Source organism: Arabidopsis lyrata, assembly GCF_000004255.2.
Source record: "Arabidopsis lyrata subsp. lyrata unplaced genomic scaffold ARALYscaffold_4, whole genome shotgun sequence".
NCBI classification, from domain to species: domain Eukaryota; kingdom Viridiplantae; phylum Streptophyta; class Magnoliopsida; order Brassicales; family Brassicaceae; genus Arabidopsis; species Arabidopsis lyrata.
The window spans coordinates 22,844,083-22,865,345 of NW_003302552.1; the positions used below are offsets into that span (position 1 = coordinate 22,844,083).

General features: G+C 35.2%; 4 protein-coding genes across 7 annotated transcripts; 1 reads left to right on the forward strand and 3 right to left on the reverse strand.

Annotated features, from left to right (window-relative positions):
• Positions 1 to 1,807: 1,807 nt before the first annotated feature.
• On the reverse strand, positions 1,808 to 6,681 carry LOC9318165 (meiosis-specific protein ASY3). Its single transcript, XM_021029955.1, has 10 exons — positions 6,375 to 6,681; positions 4,254 to 5,789; positions 4,004 to 4,151; positions 3,768 to 3,899; positions 3,620 to 3,689; positions 3,387 to 3,536; positions 3,255 to 3,313; positions 2,631 to 2,765; positions 2,362 to 2,453; positions 1,808 to 2,261 (listed from the first exon to the last, which is right to left on the reverse strand). The coding sequence occupies exons 2-10, from the start codon at positions 5,781 to 5,783 to the stop codon at positions 2,199 to 2,201; spliced, it is 2,379 nt and encodes a 792-aa protein (XP_020885614.1). The 5' UTR covers positions 5,784 to 5,789; positions 6,375 to 6,681; the 3' UTR covers positions 1,808 to 2,198.
• A 4,239-nt stretch (positions 6,682 to 10,920) lies between these two features.
• Positions 10,921 to 12,668, forward strand: LOC9318166 (auxin-responsive protein IAA20). The gene is made up of 3 exons (XM_002880229.2): positions 10,921 to 11,818; positions 12,233 to 12,329; positions 12,452 to 12,668. Exons 1-3 carry the CDS (start codon positions 11,392 to 11,394, stop codon positions 12,507 to 12,509), a joined length of 582 nt encoding a protein of 193 aa, XP_002880275.2. The 5' UTR covers positions 10,921 to 11,391; the 3' UTR covers positions 12,510 to 12,668.
• On the reverse strand, positions 11,725 to 15,010 carry LOC110229405 (the record flags this gene model as incomplete). Its single annotated transcript, XM_021029474.1, is given in 4 exon segments — positions 11,725 to 11,816; positions 14,625 to 14,765; positions 14,768 to 14,860; positions 14,863 to 15,010. Coding segments are annotated over 3 exon segments (351 nt in total), but the record flags the coding sequence as incomplete, so codon positions are not given.
• Positions 15,011 to 15,699: 689 nt separating this feature from the next.
• Positions 15,700 to 21,221, reverse strand: LOC9316344 (ABC transporter B family member 4). Of its 4 annotated transcripts, none has more exons than XM_021029472.1 (12): positions 21,022 to 21,221; positions 20,301 to 20,647; positions 20,164 to 20,218; positions 19,891 to 20,066; positions 19,591 to 19,812; positions 19,274 to 19,512; positions 18,389 to 19,188; positions 17,430 to 18,304; positions 17,085 to 17,351; positions 16,737 to 17,000; positions 16,362 to 16,655; positions 15,700 to 16,263 (listed from the first exon to the last, which is right to left on the reverse strand). In XM_021029472.1, exons 2-12 carry the CDS (start codon positions 20,613 to 20,615, stop codon positions 15,910 to 15,912), a joined length of 3,861 nt encoding a protein of 1,286 aa, XP_020885131.1. In that variant the 5' UTR covers positions 20,616 to 20,647; positions 21,022 to 21,221; the 3' UTR covers positions 15,700 to 15,909. The 4 variants fall into 4 exon arrangements, with proteins under 4 accessions (XP_020885131.1, XP_020885132.1, XP_020885130.1 ...); XM_021029473.1 differs by having other exon boundaries at positions 20,301 to 20,641; positions 21,014 to 21,221; XM_021029471.1 differs by having other exon boundaries at positions 20,301 to 20,646; positions 21,014 to 21,221.
• Between the last annotated feature and the right edge of the window lie 42 nt (positions 21,222 to 21,263).

The following is a 21,263-nucleotide window of genomic DNA, read 5'->3' on the forward strand; positions in this document are numbered from 1 at the left end:
CGGCGGGCCAACTATTGGGCTGGGCCGATGGTGGATTGGATTTGGACATGTACGGATCGGGCTCTGATACCATATTAGAATATGGGCTTCTAACTCAAAACCAATTGGTAATGAGTGGAGAAGCTCATATATCTCCCTTGTCCTTTCCAATGTGGGATAATATTATCCCTAATAATTACAATTCTTTTTTTTTTTTGTCTTCATCTGAAATGAGAAAATATTAAGCATGATCATTTTTTTTAACGGCTGATCCGTGAATTTTACTTTGGGTTGATAGTTTTTATTTAACAATGATTTATACAATACACAGTCAGATGTGTTTTTGTGTACTTGCGTTTTTAATTAAAAGCTCAAGAAACCAAATACATTAAATAGGTTTTTCATTGCAATTTATGGAATTATCTTCATGATATATAACGGTGGACCAAAAAAATCTCTCCCGGTGATGCTCCAACAATAATGCAACTAATTTTGTCGTCATGCAAATTCCTGTAAAAACGTGTTCTTCGAAAGTTTTAGGAATAAATTCCAAACTATGCAATGACAAAGCGTCCAACAGAAGGTAATAAATAATCTGCAGTATTAGAACCACTATTCTTCTATATTATGTTCATTTGTTAATTTATTGGTACCGACAGATTATTAAATATCATGCCATAGAAGATAAAAATATTATCCATACTACAAGCTAATACTAATAGCCATGTTCATAATAGAAGCGAAGAGTTTCTGTAGTTATGAAATAGATGGAAAGCGAATTAAGGTCAAAACTAGCTAGACCTAAACATTCAAATAATGTTGTTATAAAAAATATAACAAAACACTAAAATTGTAGTAATGTATGATTTCTAGTAGTAGACTAGTGACTAGTGAGTGAGTGATGTTGTTGTTGTTGTGTGACATGCGAGAGAGACGGGTACAAAAGGCCCACGTGAGTGGAAAGAACCTTCACGCCATTATGGATGGGCCCTTTCTTAAAGCTCTTAAATGGGACCCATAACCAGGCTCTTTTTGGCCAAGTTCACGTGCACTTCACGTGATGCGCGTGATTCATCCACCCCTTTGTGTTATTTTGTCTCCCTCCCTTATTTGTTGCTTGCTTCCAAGTTCTAACGACTGCTACTATTTTGTCGTCTTCTGCGTGTTTTTTTTTTTTTTTCCGTCTTCTGCGTTTTACTTCTCGACACATTCTAAATTCTTTTTACCGACCGAATGAAATGTGAAAAAACCTCTGTGATCTCTCTATTTCCCAACAAATATTATCTTACTAAGTGAATATCAACACAGTAAAATTGGGGATCCAATATTTTATTTTTCTGTTTCATTCGATTGATACCGCAGGGCCGGCGCAGAGGGCAAGCTACCGATTAGGGCCTCAAAATTTGAAGGCTTTTTTACCTAAAAATTTGTTAAGTTTTCTTATATACAATAATTTTTGTAGGGCCTTTTAAAAATATTGTTGGCTTTTAGAGACAACTACAACATTCTTTTTAATGGTAAAAATCTAATTTAAAAGAATTTTTTTTTTTATGGCTTTAATTTTGGTTAGGGCACCCAAATTTACTGGGCCGGCACTGGTTACCGAATTGTAACCATTTTTTTTTCAGTTTGGTTTTGATATTCATACCAATATTAAAATGAAATACATCTCTGTAAAAGTTAAAATATTGTAATTAACATTTACACCTCTATCAAGAACGTCTGCAGAAATATTTCGGGGGGTTTTTTTTTTTGTTTGTTTGCATTAATTTAGTTGGAAACTGGATTGGTTTTGTTTGCCGACCAAAAAAAAGGGTTGGTTTTGTTCCGATATACTGTATATCAAGATATCAATTACCTAAAAGTTGGTTTAATAAAAAAACTTGCAGCTGCTGGCAAAATAAATTAAAATGAAACCTTCACAGTTCACACACTGCTATAAAAGATACGGCTCTTATGATATAAGTTGTTTATGTAGTGGGTTCACAAATAAACTATAAACTATTCTATACGAATACGAATCAATGAGTCAAAGCATCATCTACTATCTTCTTTATTCGCCTTCGCCTGTACTCATGACATGAGACCACTAAACCAAAGGCTGGTTTTGCTTGAGGTTCTTTTTTTTTTTCCTGGTTAACACAGCTCGTCTAATTAAAGTTTTTCGGTGGAGAATAACCACTTACATGTAACGTGTGATTAATTCTGAGACTCCAGTGTCAATCATCCCTCAAACATTCTGCGACAATCATCTTCAGCTGCAGCATCTTTCCTCTCGCAGACTGTGTAAACCAATACACCATTTTTTAAGTCAATTATGCTTTGAATTCATGATTTAACCATTTTTAGAATCTGATTCTTTAGAGCAGAAGAATGACTTGCCTTGTTCACAGAATCGATTCTTTTGGTCGCATTGTCCAGTTTTGTCTCAATCCCTCCTTCAAAATGTGCAATGAGTTTTTGGTGTGATGTTCCTGTCATTGAGAGATAAAAAGTTCGAGTTTAGGAAACACTTGCCCTCATGTTATTCTATATTAAAACTCTCTTGTCACAAAGAATCTAACTTCGATACTAAATACCATCATGTTTCATAGCAGTTCTAGTGTTAGGCTTCGTTATAGTAAAAGCAAGAATTACAAAAGTGAACATACTTTGCTTCTTTATGCTTCCTTTCAACTCTGAATGGTTTCCTTCAAGCTCTTCAATAGTACTCTTGAAATCTTCAAGATGATGGCTGACATCGTCCTTGAACTTTTCATGGATCATTCTCATTTTCTCTTGTTGCTCTGTAATACAATCAGATATTATCAGTCAACACAGTAGATCAGTTCCGGTCTTGCATATTCTTATTCAACGAGTGGACATATGAAGACATTTCCAGACTCTCATGTTCCACAACAATACACAACTCAATTTTTTATTCTCTTGATCATTGTCTTGAGGAACTATGTTAAATGCAAGTTTCATGTCTATGTGAGAGCCTAAATATATATATATATATATATATATATATATATATATAGCATTTTTAGAACAGATAGGCGAATTGTGTGTGTGTCTATTCAAACAGACATTAAGGTACTATAATGAAGCAAGATGGTGAGTACTTCAAGACTAAATGCAATCTAAAGAGCAATACTTGATATCAAGTTTCTGATTTATAACCCTGAATCAGGATTAAACTGCCAAAGATAGTGTATTTGAACTTCTAAGTTTTCTTAATGTTCATGACTGTGAATTAGAGTACAGTATTAAGATATAATGTGTTGATGTACCTTGTAATCTTGTTTCGGCATGCTTTCTCTTAGTTTTGGCTAGGTTACTCGTCTTTCCCCTGTACCATAATTAGCAAGATCATTGATTGATTATTTAAAAGAAGCAATACAGAATAAATTCTACAAACATACGCTTCTGTTATGATATGAGACTTGACATTCTCCAACTCCAGATGTATCTCCTCGGATACAGATGCTATAATTTCTGAGGACTTCTTTTCAGCTGCAGATTTCAGTTTTTTCTCAATGTTTTGAAGAGCCATAGCGAACAATGCAACAGCCCTGAGACATGGTAAATAATCAAATTTAAGACAGGAACGAAGATTTAAGATAGACACGTAATATTAGTTATATCTACAAGAGACCTTCCCAAGCCTTCATCTTCATCCTCATCCATCTCTGAACAATGCTGGAAGGAATCAGTTTTATCGATCCCTGTTCATTTTCCAGGACAAAACAAATGAGGGTGCAGTATATAAAACCACAACAGTGACATACAAATGAGCATTGTACCTTTGGACAAAGAGGAGGGAGGACTTAACACGACACGTCCAATGCCCTTAAGGTTAGAGTTCCGTTTAGCTGAGCTAGAGCCTAACTTAGATTTCTCATTACTCCAATTGGCAGTTTTTCTTTCTTCAGGGCCTGAATCAGAAGATCAATAAAATAAGCAAAACATGGATTCTGTTAAGAAGAAAATAAGATCCTCCAGTTTTTCTATGGTCTAGGAAAAGAATTAAGAAGCATACTGTTGTTATGGCCTAACACTGGTGAATCTTCTCCTGAACCATCTGAGTCTCTCTCATCAGACGATGAATCTGACAGAACTAAATCTTCTTTTGGCTCAGGAGAACTTTCTCTTCTGAAAGAATAATCTCTTTTCTTCTCCAAGAATTCCTGAAAATAAATAAGTAAATACAAAGGTCAAAGAGGAGTATGTAAAGTCAATATGCATAGTTCTTAAGTGTAGATAAAGCAGCTTCAGTTTATGAAGGTTACAGGCAATCTCCTTTCTGTATTTGACGCTTGGCCTGTTGGCCCTTGAGAATTTTTCTTAGTACCGAAGCTAAATATTGGTGTTTCCATCTCTTCTAAAGTGGGACTAATATTCCGAGGTTGCAAAGGAGATGCTTCTGGAGAAAAACATGGGGAAAGACTTGAGATTGGTGCCTTATATCCAAAGGTTGGACTCTGGAATTCGTTTTCTGGCTCAACAGACTTTTCCATGAAAATATTACTCGGTCGTTCATGTTTCTCGCCATTGTTAGATAATCCCTGGAACATCTCTGTCATAGCTGCTGTCTCAGCTTCTGGCGATGGATGAAAATCTCCTTCCCTTGTGCTAATATCTGGTTTCTGTTTCCGGGCTTTGCTCTGTGGATGAAGGTCTTGGGAACTTCCTTTTTTGTCTGAAAATGAAGATCTTTTGCCAGTTCCCGTGCTCTCAGAACGTGGTGGAGTATTGCTCTTGCTCGCCTCCTTATGACTCCCATCAGCTTCATCCTTTCTGCGAAAATGAGCCTTACGACATTGTACAACAGTGTTTTTTCTTCTTCCCCTTTGTTTCTTTGGTATAACACTAGAATTCATAGCAGTGCCAATTTTTCCGCGCAAACCTTCTTCAAATGAAAATACATTATTTACTTGTTCTGTGCTTTTGCGACCTAAGTTGGCACCAGCTTTGGTTCTCTTCTGGACACCTTTGGCTCCTACCCTCCTCTGCAACAAAGATCTGGTTACTGGCCTTCTGGTAGCATTTTCAGGGCTTTCAGAATCAGTTTCAATAGAATCTGAATTGTGTCTAGGCTTAATAAGAGGATCATCATTTGAACCCTTGTCTTGACTCAACTTGAAGTTGGTCTTCTCAACTTCTGGGGTCTCAGAGTTCACATCTTCATTATTTGCTGGTGAAGCTTTTCCCAATATTTCCCAGAGTTTTGATCTCAAAACATCAGTAGTTCCATTTTTCTCCTTGTCTGGCTTATCCATCTCTCTCTGTGAAGCAACCTTTTGCAGCAAGACTGCAGATGGAGGATCTTCCATCCTCTCTGGACTCCTATCCATCACTGTATCGTTCCTGCCACCATTCAGCTCACCATGACTCTGCTGAGGACTCGAAATGGGAAAGTTTTGAAATGAATCACGAGCTGGTGCTGGATGTGCTCCATTAAGCCCCTTGTTTAATCCCTTGCTACCAGACAAACTAGACGTTTGCTTACAAAGAACACTCTCTAGAGTCCCTAATTTCCGATGAGACAATCTCGGAGACCTCCAAGGTAAGGTCACATGTCCTGTGACCTGAGCTGAATTCCTTTGCTTGGCAGCTAAATCACCTTTATCTTTCTTGTTCGCTTGTAAATCAGTTACTGTGGCTGATTTCAACTTTTCTACTCTAGCAATAACATCTCCATCATCCTTATCTGGCACAAGATTTCTCTTTGGTTGTGAATCAGCCATAACTCCTATAGAAATCTTTCTAGATTGACTTGATGGGTGATAGTTACTGCCGTAGCTTCTATAGTCGCTCATCTTTTCCTGAAATTTATCACCACAAGGTTAACAAATCTGCTGGGGAAAAGAATGCAAATATCAACGAACACCTAGTCACTCGTATATAGATCACAATTATTTCTGAATGTAACAACACAAACGCAGGCAGATAACGAAAGCAGTACAACGCAGGGTATATTGAGCTATAATGGATGATAATCAATAGGAATGTCAAATTTAGAACCCAGAGAAACAACACTCTGATTCTTCGTCTTCTAATTTGAAAAATCAAAACAGAATGACACCCAAAGAAGATTCAAAATCTGGCAATAGAAATACCCAAAAATAAGACGGTGCTAGATCTGGATAATATGACGAGAACAAGAGAAGAAACAGATAATAGATGCTTGAAACGATGAATAACTAGCGAGATCTGATATCACTAGCAACAAACTTCATACCAATGCTCTCCGATTATGCAAGACAACACTATAACGCAGGTACTAAACTCAAAATCGAGACGATAACACCATTTTAACGAATGTGGGGCATAGATCGCGACGATTTATCACTGAATCTGAGAGTAACGAGCCATGAATCGAACGATGGTATCAATAGCTAAGAAATTACCTAATCAAAGCTCGCGGGTTGAATTGCGAAATCCCCTGGCTCTCTGATACCGGTGTAGAATAAGCGAGCAAAGAGAAAAAGAAGATCGCCGGAAAATTAACTGGAATAAGATCTGAGAAAACTGATAGAGAGAGAGAAGCAGAAATTCGAAATTTCTGAGGGAGAGAGGAGAGAAGCGGGGAAATGAATATTTTGATTTCTCAAAATGGTGTTAACAAACACTGTAGCTAAATTGCGTATACACGACGCCGAAATTTTGGACGATTTTAACCCTGATATTTCTTCTGAATTACATTACATCGTCACCGTCAGATTGAGGTGAGTACACGTGTCGTAATCTTCTTACTGTTCTAAACATTTTGGCGCCTTAATTGGCCTCTCAAAAAATTTCAATTGCGTCAAACGGAGACGGTCGTTTATATGTCAAGCTTCCGTTAAACTTTGACGGTCAGGCACAGAGTGTTTGATAAACACCATTACACCGTTAAGAAGAGCCGTCCAAATATCTGGTAACTAGCGTTCATATAAAATTATAAATGTTACTCCCTTTGGTTTTCAGAGATTGATTTTTTAGTCATTTCACACATATTAAAAAATAATTTTTTAGTCATTTCACACATATTAAAAAAATATTTAATATTTACCTTTTTTTATCATTTTGTGAAATAAAAATAATTTAATAACATCACTTTAATTAAATACAAAATCAATCTATTAAAAACAAGAAAATAAATTAAAACATCAATCTATGAAAAACAGAGAGAGTACATAACTGATCATATATAGTATTTGATAGTTTATAGTTATATATATAGTTATATATATACATGTATTTGATAGTTTACCAAAAATACATAATATGTATAGGATAGATTTACAAAAAAAAAATGAGTTGATATGTAGTAGATATGGAATACTATAACCACCAAATTGAGGTTCTAAAACCCTTTGTTTTCTATAAAAATTAGACTAAACATCCTAAAACTATTTTATGCATGTTGAGAGAGAGAGAGAGAGATTATGACAGCCCACCATCAAATCTCTCTTCTAATTGAACCATTCAATTATCATCACAAGTGGTAAGTTGATTAAACTGTTCTCAAATATGATTAAAGTGATAAAATTGGTTTCCTTTTTTTCTTTAGCATCTTCTTGCATTTGATTCAAAAGTGATGCTCATGAAGGAAAGGTCCAATTGCAAGAAATGTTTAAACGTAAAATAAAGTTACAAACTGAGTGAGTGAGAGTCAAGGGGAAGTGTTTTGCTTACCATCTTGATGTTCCTTTCAAAAATAATATTCCAAAATGTCCACGTATCCAAACATGTAAAATTGGTTAAGGGTTTTGTGCAAAAAAAACGCTCAAAGTTGACAATTTTTTGCAATTTTACCCTTCACATTCCAAAAATGCAAAACAATCATATGAAGTCTAAATTAATAGGCAATAAAACCCTTTTTCGTTATTGTCAAGTTTTAAAATTTTGATAAATAATTTATCAAATCGAAGCCTTCGAGACGAGGAGTTCAACTCTACCTTTAGAATTTTAAAAATCAAATGTATTTGATCGTGAAAACGTTTACAATATATACATAAAAGTTATGTTGCCTATTAGTTTAGATTTCATAGTCTGCATTTTTTTTAGCTGAAGGATAAAATTGTAAAAATTAGCGATTTTGAATGTTTTTTTGCACAAAACCCTAATTAAAATGATAGGAAAAAAAACACATCATTAAGTGTCATAACGTGAGGAACGAGATTACGTCATACAGAATCCACAGGGACAAAATGTCACACTACCCAGTGTATTTGCTTTGTAACAAACTAAAAATCCTTTCAAGATTTCGTAAATCTATATACAATTCATGAATTGCGTGCGTAATCTAAACATTTTTAAGGATTTAGACGAATATTATATAGTATCTATAAAAAGACACGCACGTAACATCTCGACTCAATACCTATACGCACGCATGCAAGTATCTTTACTTTATGGAGACTATCGTCTATTATAAACGTATTAAGCTTCAGCATCATAACCATAGAAGACCTCCACTTGATTGCCCTCGTGGGCTACTCTTCCATTCAAATTAGTGAATTACATATCTCAAAACTTTTGCTTCCACCAAATTACTTACTTTAGCTTAGAGATGAAACTAACCAAGCTTTATGTAAGGAAAACAAATACAACTTTAGATAATATATATAAACTTTGTTGTTATAGGGACTTTAAATAAAATTTTAAAACAGAGAAAATCATGCATGCAAATTCTAAATGAAAAGTGATTGCAAAAAAAAATTACATTGCTAATATAAGCTGAGAATTTAAAATTCCATAGTCACTCACTACCAATTACTTTGGATAGGAGTTCTATGAAATTTAAAAGTCTACAGACGATATAAAAAGAAAATTGTCTTCTTCCAATATAATAAAAGAAGCAGATTATAATTTTAATGTTTCGTGAATATATTTGAAATTATTTGGTAAGGAATCGTGACTGAGTAATGTTTTAAAACTTGTATTATAATAATGAATACATATGTAAACATACATCCAATCAACAAATGAAACAATCCGATTAATTCAGTAATGTTAAAGCAAAGGGAGGAAACAAAAGGCTATGATTAGTCCAACAAGAGGGGCTACAAAAAAAGCCACGAGACATGCAAATGCAATCACGCATCTTAAAAAGCAAGCCCAAGTTTTGACTGACAAGCAACCACGACGCAGTAAAGTGGAGTTCTCAAAATTAGCGCATATATAAAGTACTTGAACTATGTGTGTATGTTTCCAATAAAATTCTATAATGACTGCCAAAATGCAATTATTTTTGTGGATATATCGTATATATCTTTTTCTAACAATTTTTATTTTATTTTATTCAATATATGAGGATATCTAAGATTAAAGTTGCAAAGAAAGAAAGGGAAGAATGTGAAGGAAAATAATTGGAAAAATGAGGGGACAGAGAGGAGGCGGAGGCAGTAAGAAAATAAGAAAGTGAGGAAATTGTAATTTGTAGTGTTGTTAGGGAACATCTCTCCTTTATCCTTTTTCTCTTAATTTTTCTTTTGTTTCTTCAATGTTTCTCTATAACTCAATAGGTTCCAACTTCCAACTAAGTCCACCTTTTCCAAACTGAAATATCGAAACCTGAATAAAGCAAGGGGAACCAAGCCGGTTTCAACTCTAGTGCGTCTAAGTCTCTAATTGCTTAAACTGAATTTGAATCCGAATATCTGATCTTACCCCTGAAAAACAAAAATTTTGAGCTTAATTTTATTACTAGTATTGAGAGCATCTAAAAATTAAAATATATATATAAAAATAGCAACTATGATTAAAATCTCAGACTGAACAGTCTGAACTCTGAACCAAACTACGCTATGCTTTCTTTTTTTTTTTTTTTTAGCTACACTATGCTTGCAAGTTGCATGTTGTTTTATTTTGTAAACTATGAAATTTATTACGACAAAGTGTGATTCATGACATTGGATTTTCAGAGAAACTAGTTTCACCATAAGGCACGCATCCATCAAACTTTGATTCATTACATTGAATTTTCAGAGAAATTAGTTTTACCATAAGGCACGCATCCATTGTACAATGTACATATATGTTGTGTTTGAGGGAGTCCACGTGGAAACAAAAGTGCCACGTGGGGAATGACAAGAAATGTAGTCGTTGGTCGTTGTGTCGTGAGTGTGTGTGTGTCTCCTTTTCCTCGTGCTTGCAAATGTGAGAATTGTGACGTCTCCTTAAGTTCCATAGACAAAGGAACTCTCATTAGGTCCTCTCTTTAAGGTGAACCATTCATTACTCATGCCCCCCTCTTCCTTCGCTTTTTTTTTTCTTTTTAACTTTAACATTTTCTCTATTTATTTAGTTATAAGTATTACCTCTAACAACTTCTCTTCTCGCTAATATATTACGTATGATTTACATCATTACATACAGTGGCATTTTTGACAGGTTTGGAATATATGGTCTGCTTATACCGATTAGGCGATTATGGCAGTGCTTAACGTAATTTTTACATCATCTAATTGGTTTATTAGAAGCGTTGCATGAACGTAATTTTTTTTGCATGAACGTAATTATAAAGTAAAAAATGAAATTTATCAAAGACTTACTTATTGGGTTTTGATTATTATCATCATCTGGTGGAACGAAGTCACATTGTTTTATGTTTAATAAGGACGTGGACTCGAATCATCGTAGGCTCAAACATTTGTCATACTTGCATAGTTGCATATGATGGGTCCACAGCTCCACATCGTTATTTTCGTCATAATTTTTGTTAAACAGAAGTACAGAACTATACCTAATTAACTTAAGAAAGAAGTTTTAATCCGATTATTAAGCAAGCATTCACCTTAACACTTTTTATAAATAATTTGTTCGATTAAAATGTTAAGTGTATATATCGAGGTTATATGAAAAAAACTTTATTAATTTTGGAAATAGGGGAAGTAAAAGTAGTTCCACAAACGCCTCAATGCGCGTCACAGTAATCTTTCATGCATCGAACTTGATAGGGCTCAAAAATCAAATAGATATATTTTTAATGTTGAAAAAAACAACATATGTTTTTTTACATGTCATCTAAATTCTTCTGCTTTCTCTTTGAAATGTACAGTAAATCAGAAATTGGTCACTGTTAATTTATATATTTATTTGAACTCAAAGTTTTGGTATCAAATAATGTGTACGTCAATTAATTTCATTTAAACTCTTACATTTAAAGATTAATTAGAGAGAAACCCGAACCCACAAAATCATAACCAACACTTTGATCGAATCACCATTTGACACGTGTTTCTGTCTGCTACACTAACAACATTTTTAGCGGACGCTGTCTCATCATTCCACCGTAGCTTTTTTTTTTGTGTATGAATTTTGAACAAAAATACGAATTAAGACCATATCAATTTTTTATTTTTTTCGCCAAGACCATATCAATTATAAAAAAAAAACCTAGTTTTATCTTCTATATAAACACGCACGTACAAACCAAGCATGGCGGCTCATTACTCATTTGTCTCAACCTTAAATTATACTATAAAAAAAAAGAGAGAGAGAGAGAGAGCTAAAGATATGGGAAGAGGGAGAAGTTCATCGTCTTCGTCGATAGAGAGTAGCAGCAAGAGCAACCCATTCGGTGGTTCATCAAGTACTCGGAACCTAAGCACGGACCTGAGGCTCGGACTCAGCTTCGGGAAATCCTCAGGGACTCAATATTTTAACGGTGGTTATGGATACTCCGTTGCAGCTCCGGCGGCAGAGGAGGAGGAAGAAGAGAACGAGTGTCACAGTGTAGGGAGCTTCTACGTGAAAGTGAACATGGAAGGAGTTCCAATTGGAAGAAAGATCGATTTAATGTCTCTTAATGGCTACCACGACTTGATCAGAACCCTCGATTTCATGTTCAACGCATCCATTCTCTGTAAGTTATATGCAATGCATAATTATCATACATTCTATATCTATACATAAGTCTATGTCTATATATATAGCTTCGAGGAATCCGCTGATAATAATTAATAAAACGTTGCCATATCAGATTGGTTTATATATATGTCTTAGCAAATTTCTAACGATATTTTTTCTTTTAAGTAAAAAATAAAAATGAGCAGAAACAAAATACTTCCGCCCATTACTATTCTCTTGTTTGAAGGTTAATATCGCCGTAATCGCCCATCACTATGTCATAGGTTTTTTTGTTTGTTTGTCATTTTTGGATAACATTGTTTGTCAGATTTCTTATTCCATAGGTTAGAGTTTATATATATTGCGTAGTGTGTAATGGGTAAATTGTAAAAATGATGAAAACTGATGGCAATTGAAAAAATGAAAACAGGGGCTGAAGAAGAAGACATGTGCAACGAGAAGAGTCATGTGCTAACGTACGCAGATAAGGAAGGTGACTGGATGATGGTTGGGGATGTTCCTTGGGAGTAAGCACTCTCTTAATTCCTTATTTTTTAAAAAAGTTTAATTATTCCCTTAGTTAGATTGTTATGTAGAAAATTATCATCCTTAATTTTTTTTTTTGTTTGTGGGTTAATTTGTTTTGTAGGATGTTCTTGTCTACTGTGAGAAGACTGAAGATTTCAAGAGCTAATTACCACTACTGATATATAAATAAGTCTACGTACTTGTGTTAAATCGAAGTAATGCCAAGAAAGAAGTTTTTGTCGGATGTAATTAATCAATCGTCGGATATTTATTATACTATTTTCGTTTTTCCTATGTGATAGTACATAAATCTTGAACTCACTCTGAGTCTCTGATTATTCTCCTGTCCTCATCTCCTCGGTAATACACAGAATATAGCAACAACAACAGAAAAACAATTATCCAAGAAACAAAAATTAGAGGATGTACTTTTTTTTTTTTTGAGCAAACAAGGATATACTTATTATGTAGTTCAATTTTAGAAGTCAGAACATACTAGTAGTAGTCAAGAAAATTGAGCCACAAATTAATGTCAAAACCTATGTCAGACAAACAAAACTTCTAAATTTTAGAAGACTTTTTGGATTTTATTATAGATTTGACCACCTTTGATACGATGACATTTATACTATATAAAAGTCGACGCTATAAGTTTTTAAAACTGTCTACGTAAGATCATAATATAAATTTAGTATCAAAATAATAAAACTAAAAAAAACAAAAACAAGAAAAAAAGCTTTTAAAAGTCCGAATTAAAAACTTGAATACTAAATCTACATAACGATTTGAAAACAAGTTGAATATTTGTAATCTCTAACGACCAATGCGGATTCAAAATCCGGTTAGATATCATATATCATTTTGTAAATTTAGTATCATAACAATTAAACTAAAAAGAAACAAACACAAGAAATTTTTTTTTAAAAAAAATCCGAGTAAAAAAATTGAATACTAAATATATACATAACAATTTGAAAACAAGTTAAATATTTGGAATACTAACGACTAATATTGGATCCAAAATCTATTTAGTTTTCATATATCATTATCATTATCATAACGATCTAATGTTAAATTTGTTTTAAATTTTATTGAAAATCATTATTATGTTTTAAAAATGAGTTTAAGTGTTAAATCTATATTACGTAAAACGATGCCGAACTTCGAACACCAAACTTACGGACCAACTAAGGACAAAATGCCTAGTCTCGGTTAGTTTTCGACGTTTTAAAAATTTAACACTTAAACTAATTTTTTAAAAAATGATAGTGAAATTAACATGATTTTAATTAAAAAGATTATTTTCTTAAAGTTTAATTGTTAAATTTATTTTAAATTTTAGTGAAAATTATTATTATTTAAAAATAAATAAATTTAAGGACATGATGTTTAGGCGCGGTTAGTTTTCGACGTGTTTAAAATTTAATTTTCGACGTGTTTAAAATTTAACACTTCTACTAATTTTTAAAATAATGAAATTTCATGGTTTATTCATAAAGCTTAAGTGTTAAATTTTTTTAAATCTTAGTGAAAATCATTATTATTTTTTTAAAATGGGTTTAAGTGTTAAATCTATATTACGTGAAAATATTGCTGAACTTCGAACACCAAAGCTTACGGACCAACTAAGGACAAGATGCCTAGGCGCGGTTAGTTTTCGACGTGTTTAGAATTAAACATTTAAACTATTTCAAAAAAAAAATTAATGAAATTTCATGGTTTTTTTCTTAAAGTTTAAGTGTTAAATTGTTTTAAATTTTACTGAAAATCATTGTTATCTTTTAAAATTAGTTTAAGTGTTAAATCTATATTACGTGAAAATATTGCTGAACTTCGAACACCAAAGCTTACGGACCAACTAAGGACTGGATGCCTAGGCGCGGTTAGTTTTCGACGTGTTTACAATTTAACACTTAAATTAATTTTTAAAATTTTTAATGAAATATCATGGTTTTATTTTTAAAGTTTAAGTGTTAAATTGTTTTAAGTTTTATTGAAAATCATTATTGTTTTTTAAAAATGAGATTAAGTGTTAAATCTATATTACGTGAAAACATTACCGAACTTCGAACACCAAAGCTTACGGACCAACTAAGGACAGGATGCCTAGGCGCGGTTAGTTTTCGACGTGTTTAAAATTTTACACTTAAACTCATTTTTAAAAAACATTAATGAAATTTCATGGTTTATCTTAAAGTTTTATTTATTTAAATGTTTTAGTGAAAGTTTTAAACTATTTAATATTTGTTTTACTTAAAATAATATTTAAAAAAAAAAAATGATAAAAGTAATACCTAGTTGGATTTGGTAGCAAAGAAGGCCCATTTAAAAAAGCCCATTCGAACTTGGAAAATCTGAGAAGCTTCGTCTTTGATGATTGCTTTCTTCCTCCACCATCGTCGTCAATGGAAACGAGAATCCTTTGATCTCCTCTCAGTCGTCTCTCTCTCGCAATCTCCGCCGTCGCTGTCGGTCTCAGGTTTCATCTTAGTCGAAGAAGAATCAGCATCAACTTCCATCACGCTCCTCTTTTGTTTGGTCTGGTTGGTGAAGATTTGGCGAAGAGCGACGGCAAACCAACAAATCAAGCATCGAACAAGTTGGAGCCATAGATGAAAAACTCATGAAATTCGATGAAATCAAAGAGAATAGAAGTAAATTGAAGAAGAGAATCGTAAAATCAGAGAAATTGCATCTTTCTTGCTATATAACTCTCTCTCTCTCTCTAATTTTCTCGTTTCTCTGGTTTGTAAACGATTACACATAGAGAAGAGAAGGCTCGATATGATACTCTATATTTATAGACTTATGTGTTTCCTTTTTCACTTTTTTGTGTTGTTTCCTTTTTTTTTTTAACATAACGGTCAAGAAAGCAAAGTATCTAATCGTATCTTCTAATATACAACGGTCGTATATACTCTTTTCATGTTGTGTTTCCTTTTTTAAAAACAAATCTTCGGTATTGTTTCCTATTTCACTTGTGAACTGGCGATATATCAATACAATTGGTTTTTTTTTGTGGTTATGTTTTTCAGGAAACCAATGCGTGTAATTGGATCATGTTGTAAGAGTAACAAGTTCTTTTTGTGGTACATGCACTTCGTACATCACTTTCATGGCGAGAGAATCTGAGGAAGAAGATACTCTTGTCGAGTATCAAGCCAAGGTTGCCAAGAAATTAACACGCAAGTCTTACCCTATTTTCTGCCGGCCATGTCCCAAGCTAGATCAAGATTTGTAGTCTACATCAATTTTGCTTTATTTCAAGGTCATTTTTGCTTTTGTATTTCTTTAAAATTGTAACTAGGTACTAACCCTTGCTACATCCAAAAGAAAATATGAGTTGTGGAAAAATAAAATTTCGTCAACTAGCAATAAGATGTTATCGTCATAATAAAAATGATATTTTTGGATATTCTTGTTTTGAACACCCAATGTCAAACTGTATTTATACATTACACTACCCCAATAATATAAGAGCAAAGAAATTACTCAAAATAGAAGAAAGACAACAACGATAATATTACAGGGGCCTAATTGACAAAAAAATAAAAATAAAAGGGCAAAAAGATAATTAATTTAAGAAGCTGCGGTGAGATGAAGCTGAACTAACGAAGCATAAACTCCGTCTTTGATATTTATCAAAGTGTCGTGCTTTCCTTTCTCAACGATGACGCCGTTCTTAACGACGGCAATTACGTCAGCATTTTTAATCGTCGATAACCGGTGAGCTACCACAATTGTAGTCCGGTTTACCATAACCCGATCAAGCGCGTCTTGTACCACGCGTTCAGACTCAGCGTCAAGAGCACTCGTCGCTTCGTCGAGTAGCAACACCTTTGGATCCTTGACGATGGCTCTGGCTATGGCTACTCGTTGCTTTTGTCCACCTGATAACTGAATTCCTCTTTCTCCCACCATCGTATCATAACCCTAAATCAGTTAAGTAATCTCCGGTTAATTTGACCTGACCCGAGAACCCATTGATTTGGGATCTGGAGAATTAAGAACCCTAAAGGTTGAGTTTTTACCTGTTGTAGACCACTGATGAATCCATGGGCGTTAGATAATTCAGCTGAAGATACGATTTCGGATTCACTCGCGTCTCCTCCTTTGCCATAAGCAATGTTGGCTCTAATTGTCTCGTTGAACAAGATTGGTTCTTGGCTCACAAGTCCCGTTTGTTGTCTCAGCCATTTTAGTCTCAGGCTCTTGATCTCTACACCGTCAAGAGTGATCTCACCGGAGTCCGGATCGTAAAACCTCTGCAACAATGCGATCACCGTTGATTTCCCGCTCCCGCTTTCTCCGACCAAAGCAACTGTCTGGAATGTGAAACAGAGAAGAGAGATTTACTCAAAGGTTCTGCCTTTTTTCTCAAAGAATGAAGTTTTTGAAATCCTAACCTTTCCCGCTCGGATGCTTAGACAGAGATCTTGGAAGATTTGAACATCTGGTCTTGCTGGGTATTTGAAACTAACATGACGAAGCTCAATGTCTCCTTTAACATTGTCCAACACTCTTCCAGATTCCACACTTGGGTCAATCTTCGATTCCCTGTCCATAATTGCGAAAATCGAAGCAGCAGCTACATCGGCTTTGCTGGAATCAGGAGATAACGAACTCGATTGAGATATCGCCATAGCCGCCATTGTCAAAGCAAAGAAAACCTGCATTGTTAAACATCACAAGAATCAAGAAACTCTGAAGGAAAGGCATTTATCATCAACCTGTTGTGTGTTTTGTTTTCGTACCCTGAAAACAGAGTCGAAGGTTGTTTTGCCATCATCGACAAGGCGTGCTCCAACGTAGAAACTGGCAGCATAAGAAGAGAAGAGGACGAAGAAAGAGAATCCGAAACCAATACCACTGACTATGCCTTGACGAATCCCTGTCTTCATCGGACCTTCACATTTCTTGGTGTACATGTTCATCACTTTGTCTTCTGCACAGAATGAAGCAACGGTTCTTATGCTCCCAACCGCGTCATTCGCTACTTGGCTTGCTTCCCCATACATTTTCTGCCAATGATTTAAGGTAATTTTAATCGAACGAGAGAATCTAGTTGGTATATGTATGACAACTCGTAACTAGTTTACCTTTGCATCTGCGCTGAAACCTTTCATGAACTTCATATATAGAAATCCATTGAGTGCAATAAGCGGGAGCATCGCGAGGACGACGAAAGCTAATTGCCAACAAGCCAAAAACGCAATGATCAAACCAGCCAATATAGACGAAAGATTCTGAACTGTCTGAGCCAAAGAGTCTCCAACTAGACCACGGATTGTTGCTGCATCTGCTGATAGCCTTGCTCCTATGGTTCCACTCGAATTCTCTGGCTCGTCGAACCATCCAACTTCCATGTGAACCACTTTCTCAAAACACATACTTCTGATCCTCTGCACCAGTTTACATCCAGCTATGGCGAAGAAGAAGGTTTGTGCTGGGTATGCGATGATGGATGCGAAACCAAGAACCATGAATATGATTGCCCAAAAGCTTGTATCCTCTTTTAGCTTTTTAGGTGGTTGGAAAAACGCTTTGATTACGCTGGAGATTAGTATGCCAAAAATTGGAAGAATAACGCCATTTGCTGCTGCAGATATTGATCCGAGTATTAGTACCGGAATCTCTGGTTTGTTTAGAGCAGCGATTCTGAAAATGGAGACTTTTTTTGGTTCGGTTTTTGGTTGAGTAGTATCATCTTCTTGATCTTGAGCGACGTTTCCGTCAATTCCTGCTGGAAAACCAAACATATTGAAAGAATGGCGGCTGCTGTTTCCTCTGGATGATCCTCCTTTGCTTAGAGACCGGCCTAGAGACGATTTTCTCAGACTAGATTGTTTGAATGATTCAATTGATGACATCTTTTGCTCCTCCGTTGCAGTCTCATCAGATTTCTTCTCTTCTTGTAGACGAATCAGCTGAGAATAAGCTCCTTCCGGGTCCTTTAGTAGTTCAGTGTGAGAACCTATACATTAAGTTGGCCAAGTCAAATAAAATCACACACACATACATTTATGCAAAGATTGTATAAGAATCTCAATTAGTTTACCTTTTTCGACAATCTTGCCTTGGTGAATCACAGCGATCATATCCGCATTTCGCACAGTGCTTAACCGATGGGCGACCACAACTGTAGTCCGGTTAACCATGATTCTATCAAGCGCTTCTTGAACCACTCTCTCGGATTCTGCATCAAGTGCGCTTGTAGCTTCATCTAAAAGCAAGATTCTTGGATCTTTTAAAATAGCTCTAGCCACAGCGATTCTCTGTTTTTGCCCACCTGAAAGTTGAGTACCGTGTTCTCCAACCATTGTATCCAGACCCTGTGGAAGCTTATCCACAAATTTAGATGCATTTGCTAGCTCCGCAGCGGCCTTAATCTCTTCGATAGTTGCGTCTTCTTTGCCGTACGCAATGTTGTCTTTGATGCTTGCAGTGAACAAAACTGGTTCTTGACTCACAAGTCCAATCTTGCTTCTAATCCATTTTAGCTGAAATTCTTTTAAGTTGATACCATCTATGAGAACTTCACCAGTTTGCGGATCGTAAAACCTCTCAATCAGACTCACAACAGTTGATTTCCCGCTCCCGCTCTGTCCAACCAAAGCCACTGTTGTACCACTCGAGATAAACAGTGAAAATCCGCGGAATATTTGCTCGTCGGGTCTTGCAGGGTAAGTGAAGTAAACATCTTTAAGCTCAATATCTCCCTTAATGTCATCCAAAACTTTACCATCTGTACTATAAGAATCTATGTTAGGTTTTCTCTCAATTGTCTCAAACATTTTGAAAGCTGCGGCTTGTCCAGCTGCAAATGCGCTTAAGCAAGGCGATGTTTGACCTAACGACCTAAGGAAGGAAGAAAAAGATATCTCAAATTAGTTTGCAGGGAAGTTAACAAACCAAAGAGGCATTGTTAATGAATGGTCCTTACATGGATCCAGTTAAAACAGCGATGATGATATTGAGAACTTGTCCTCCTGTGTACCCTTTATCCAATATCAACTTTCCTCCATACCATACCGCTAAAGCGTAGCTACAAAAGACTACAAGAAAGAGCGTTCCAAGACCCAATCCAGTTGAACCACCTTCAATGACTCCTGCTTTATAAGCAGTGACAAGATGTTTATTGTAATTGCTTATCGCTTGTTTCTCTCCTGTAAACGACGCAACCTGCAAAAATGTAGATAGTAAGTCTTTATTGTTTTCGTATTTATGGCTAAGTAAAAGTGTATAAGAAAGCCTAAATACCGTTCTTATAGAACCAATTGTTTGCTCAACTACAGTCGCAGCTTTCGCGTAGGCAGTTTGTCCACGAGAAGCTGTTTTAGCAATGACAATAGCCAGAAGTGCACCCGCCATTACAAGAAGAGGAATTGAAGTTAACATAACCAAAGTTAGAAGCCATCCTCTTACGAAAGCTATCACAAAGCCTCCTACAAATGTTGCAAGAAGTTGTATAGCTTTTCCCACCTGCCAAAAACGTCGTCGTTTTAACAAATATAGTCTGAAACTTTAGAACGGTTTGTTGACTTTTTTTTTGGTAGCTACCTTCTCTCCCATGGCGTCTTGGATTAGCACAGTGTCACTGGACATTCTTCCAACAACTTCTCCGGTATTTGTATCGATGTCGAAAAAGGCAATATCTTGTCTTAAGATTGTCTTTAGATACAAACTCCTTATTCTCGCTGCTTGTCTCTCTCCAGATATCATCCAACCAGACAATTCTGAACATTCATAGACATCAAGCACGTTTAAACTCTTAGTTTTGTTTTAAATCTTTCTTAAAAAATTTAAATATTTCGGCAGATCCAATGAACTTACGGAGAAAAGCAGCTGCGAAAGTACCGATTCCAAGCCAAACAAACTTCAGAGCAACCTGTGAGTGAATTACAGAAAGTATTAAGCAAGTCAAATCTTGAAATGAATCCTAATAAAGACAGAAACATCGTTTGATTTACTTTGGAGACTTTGGCGGTAACATCTGTATTAGTCTGATTCTGTCCAAAAGCATCTATGAGATCTCCGAACAGTAAGGTCATGAGAGGGAAGCCGAGACCGTTTCCAATAGATCCAAGCGTCCCGAGGGTCATTAAGAGGAAATCAAAGGAATCTGCAAAAGCAAAGAGCTTGTAAAACGGCACCGTTTTGGTTTTCTCATGTTCCTCGTCCTTCTTCTCTGTTTTCTTCACTTCTTCTTTTTCTTTGCCTCTTTTGGTCTCAGAAACCTCTTCTACTATATTTGAATCTCCATTTAAGCCGCTCTCTGAAGCCATTGGAGTTTCACTGATACCTTATGATCCTGAGCTTTTGAAAGAACAGAGGAGAAATAAGTTTCTAAATATATGAGCTAATGAGATCTTCAAGACAGAGCATATATCCATATAGGGGACATAAAGGTCAGCCCAAACATGTATGACACAAAACAAAGACTTTTCACATTTAATATATTTTCCTTTTTGATAAAAGATCAGTCTTCACCAACCATGAAAACACCCTAATTAAAGATCTGCTTTATTTTCTTCAAGAACTCATCTGAAAAAATAACGAAACCTGAAGCAAGATCCGTCGTTTATATTAAGGAATAACCGAAGCTACGGTCCAGACAAGAACATAAAGTACAGAGTTTCCAGTAGAAAGATAATTAAAGCAGAGAATATAAAATTATATATACCTCGAAATTCGAAAAGCAACAAGAAGAAAGTGATTAGGGTTTAGCGGCTTCTTGGTGTCTGCCGTATAAACAGCAGTTGAAAAATGTGAAGATCTCTCTCTCTCTCTCTCTCTGCTTAAATATATGTACTAGTAATATTTTTATATAATTGTAAGTGAAGTTTGGAAGGACTCATGTGAGTTCTATATATGCTCTGTTTATTTCTTGACGAACAAGCCGTGATTTGTTCAAGAGAAAGAGTTAATGGATG

What these genes read in the sequence shown, in the direction of transcription:
- LOC9318166 (XM_002880229.2), top strand. Translation starts at nt 11,392, where the DNA reads ATGGCGGCTCATTACTCATTTGTCTCAACCTTAAATTATACTATAAAA. An exon ending in GTTCAACGCATCCATTCTCT is followed by an intron (nt 11,819 to 12,232) that starts GTAAGTTATATG and finishes AAATGAAAACAG; the next exon opens with GGGCTGAAGAAGAAGACATG. An exon ending in GTTGGGGATGTTCCTTGGGA is followed by an intron (nt 12,330 to 12,451) that starts GTAAGCACTCTC and finishes TTTGTTTTGTAG; the next exon opens with GATGTTCTTGTCTACTGTGA.
- LOC9318165 (XM_021029955.1), bottom strand. Translation starts at nt 5,783, where the DNA reads ATGAGCGACTATAGAAGCTACGGCAGTAACTATCACCCATCAAGTCAA. An exon ending in TCTCATATCATAACAGAAGC is followed by an intron (nt 3,314 to 3,386) that starts GTATGTTTGTAG and finishes ATTATGGTACAG; the next exon opens with GGGAAAGACGAGTAACCTAG. An exon ending in GAATCGATTCTGTGAACAAG is followed by an intron (nt 2,262 to 2,361) that starts GCAAGTCATTCT and finishes TGGTTTACACAG; the next exon opens with TCTGCGAGAGGAAAGATGCT.
- LOC9316344 (XM_021029472.1), bottom strand. Translation starts at nt 20,615, where the DNA reads ATGGCTTCAGAGAGCGGCTTAAATGGAGATTCAAATATAGTAGAAGAG. An exon ending in GCTGTTTTAACTGGATCCAT is followed by an intron (nt 19,189 to 19,273) that starts GTAAGGACCATT and finishes TTCCTTCCTTAG; the next exon opens with GTCGTTAGGTCAAACATCGC. An exon ending in TAAGCATCCGAGCGGGAAAG is followed by an intron (nt 16,656 to 16,736) that starts GTTAGGATTTCA and finishes TTCACATTCCAG; the next exon opens with ACAGTTGCTTTGGTCGGAGA.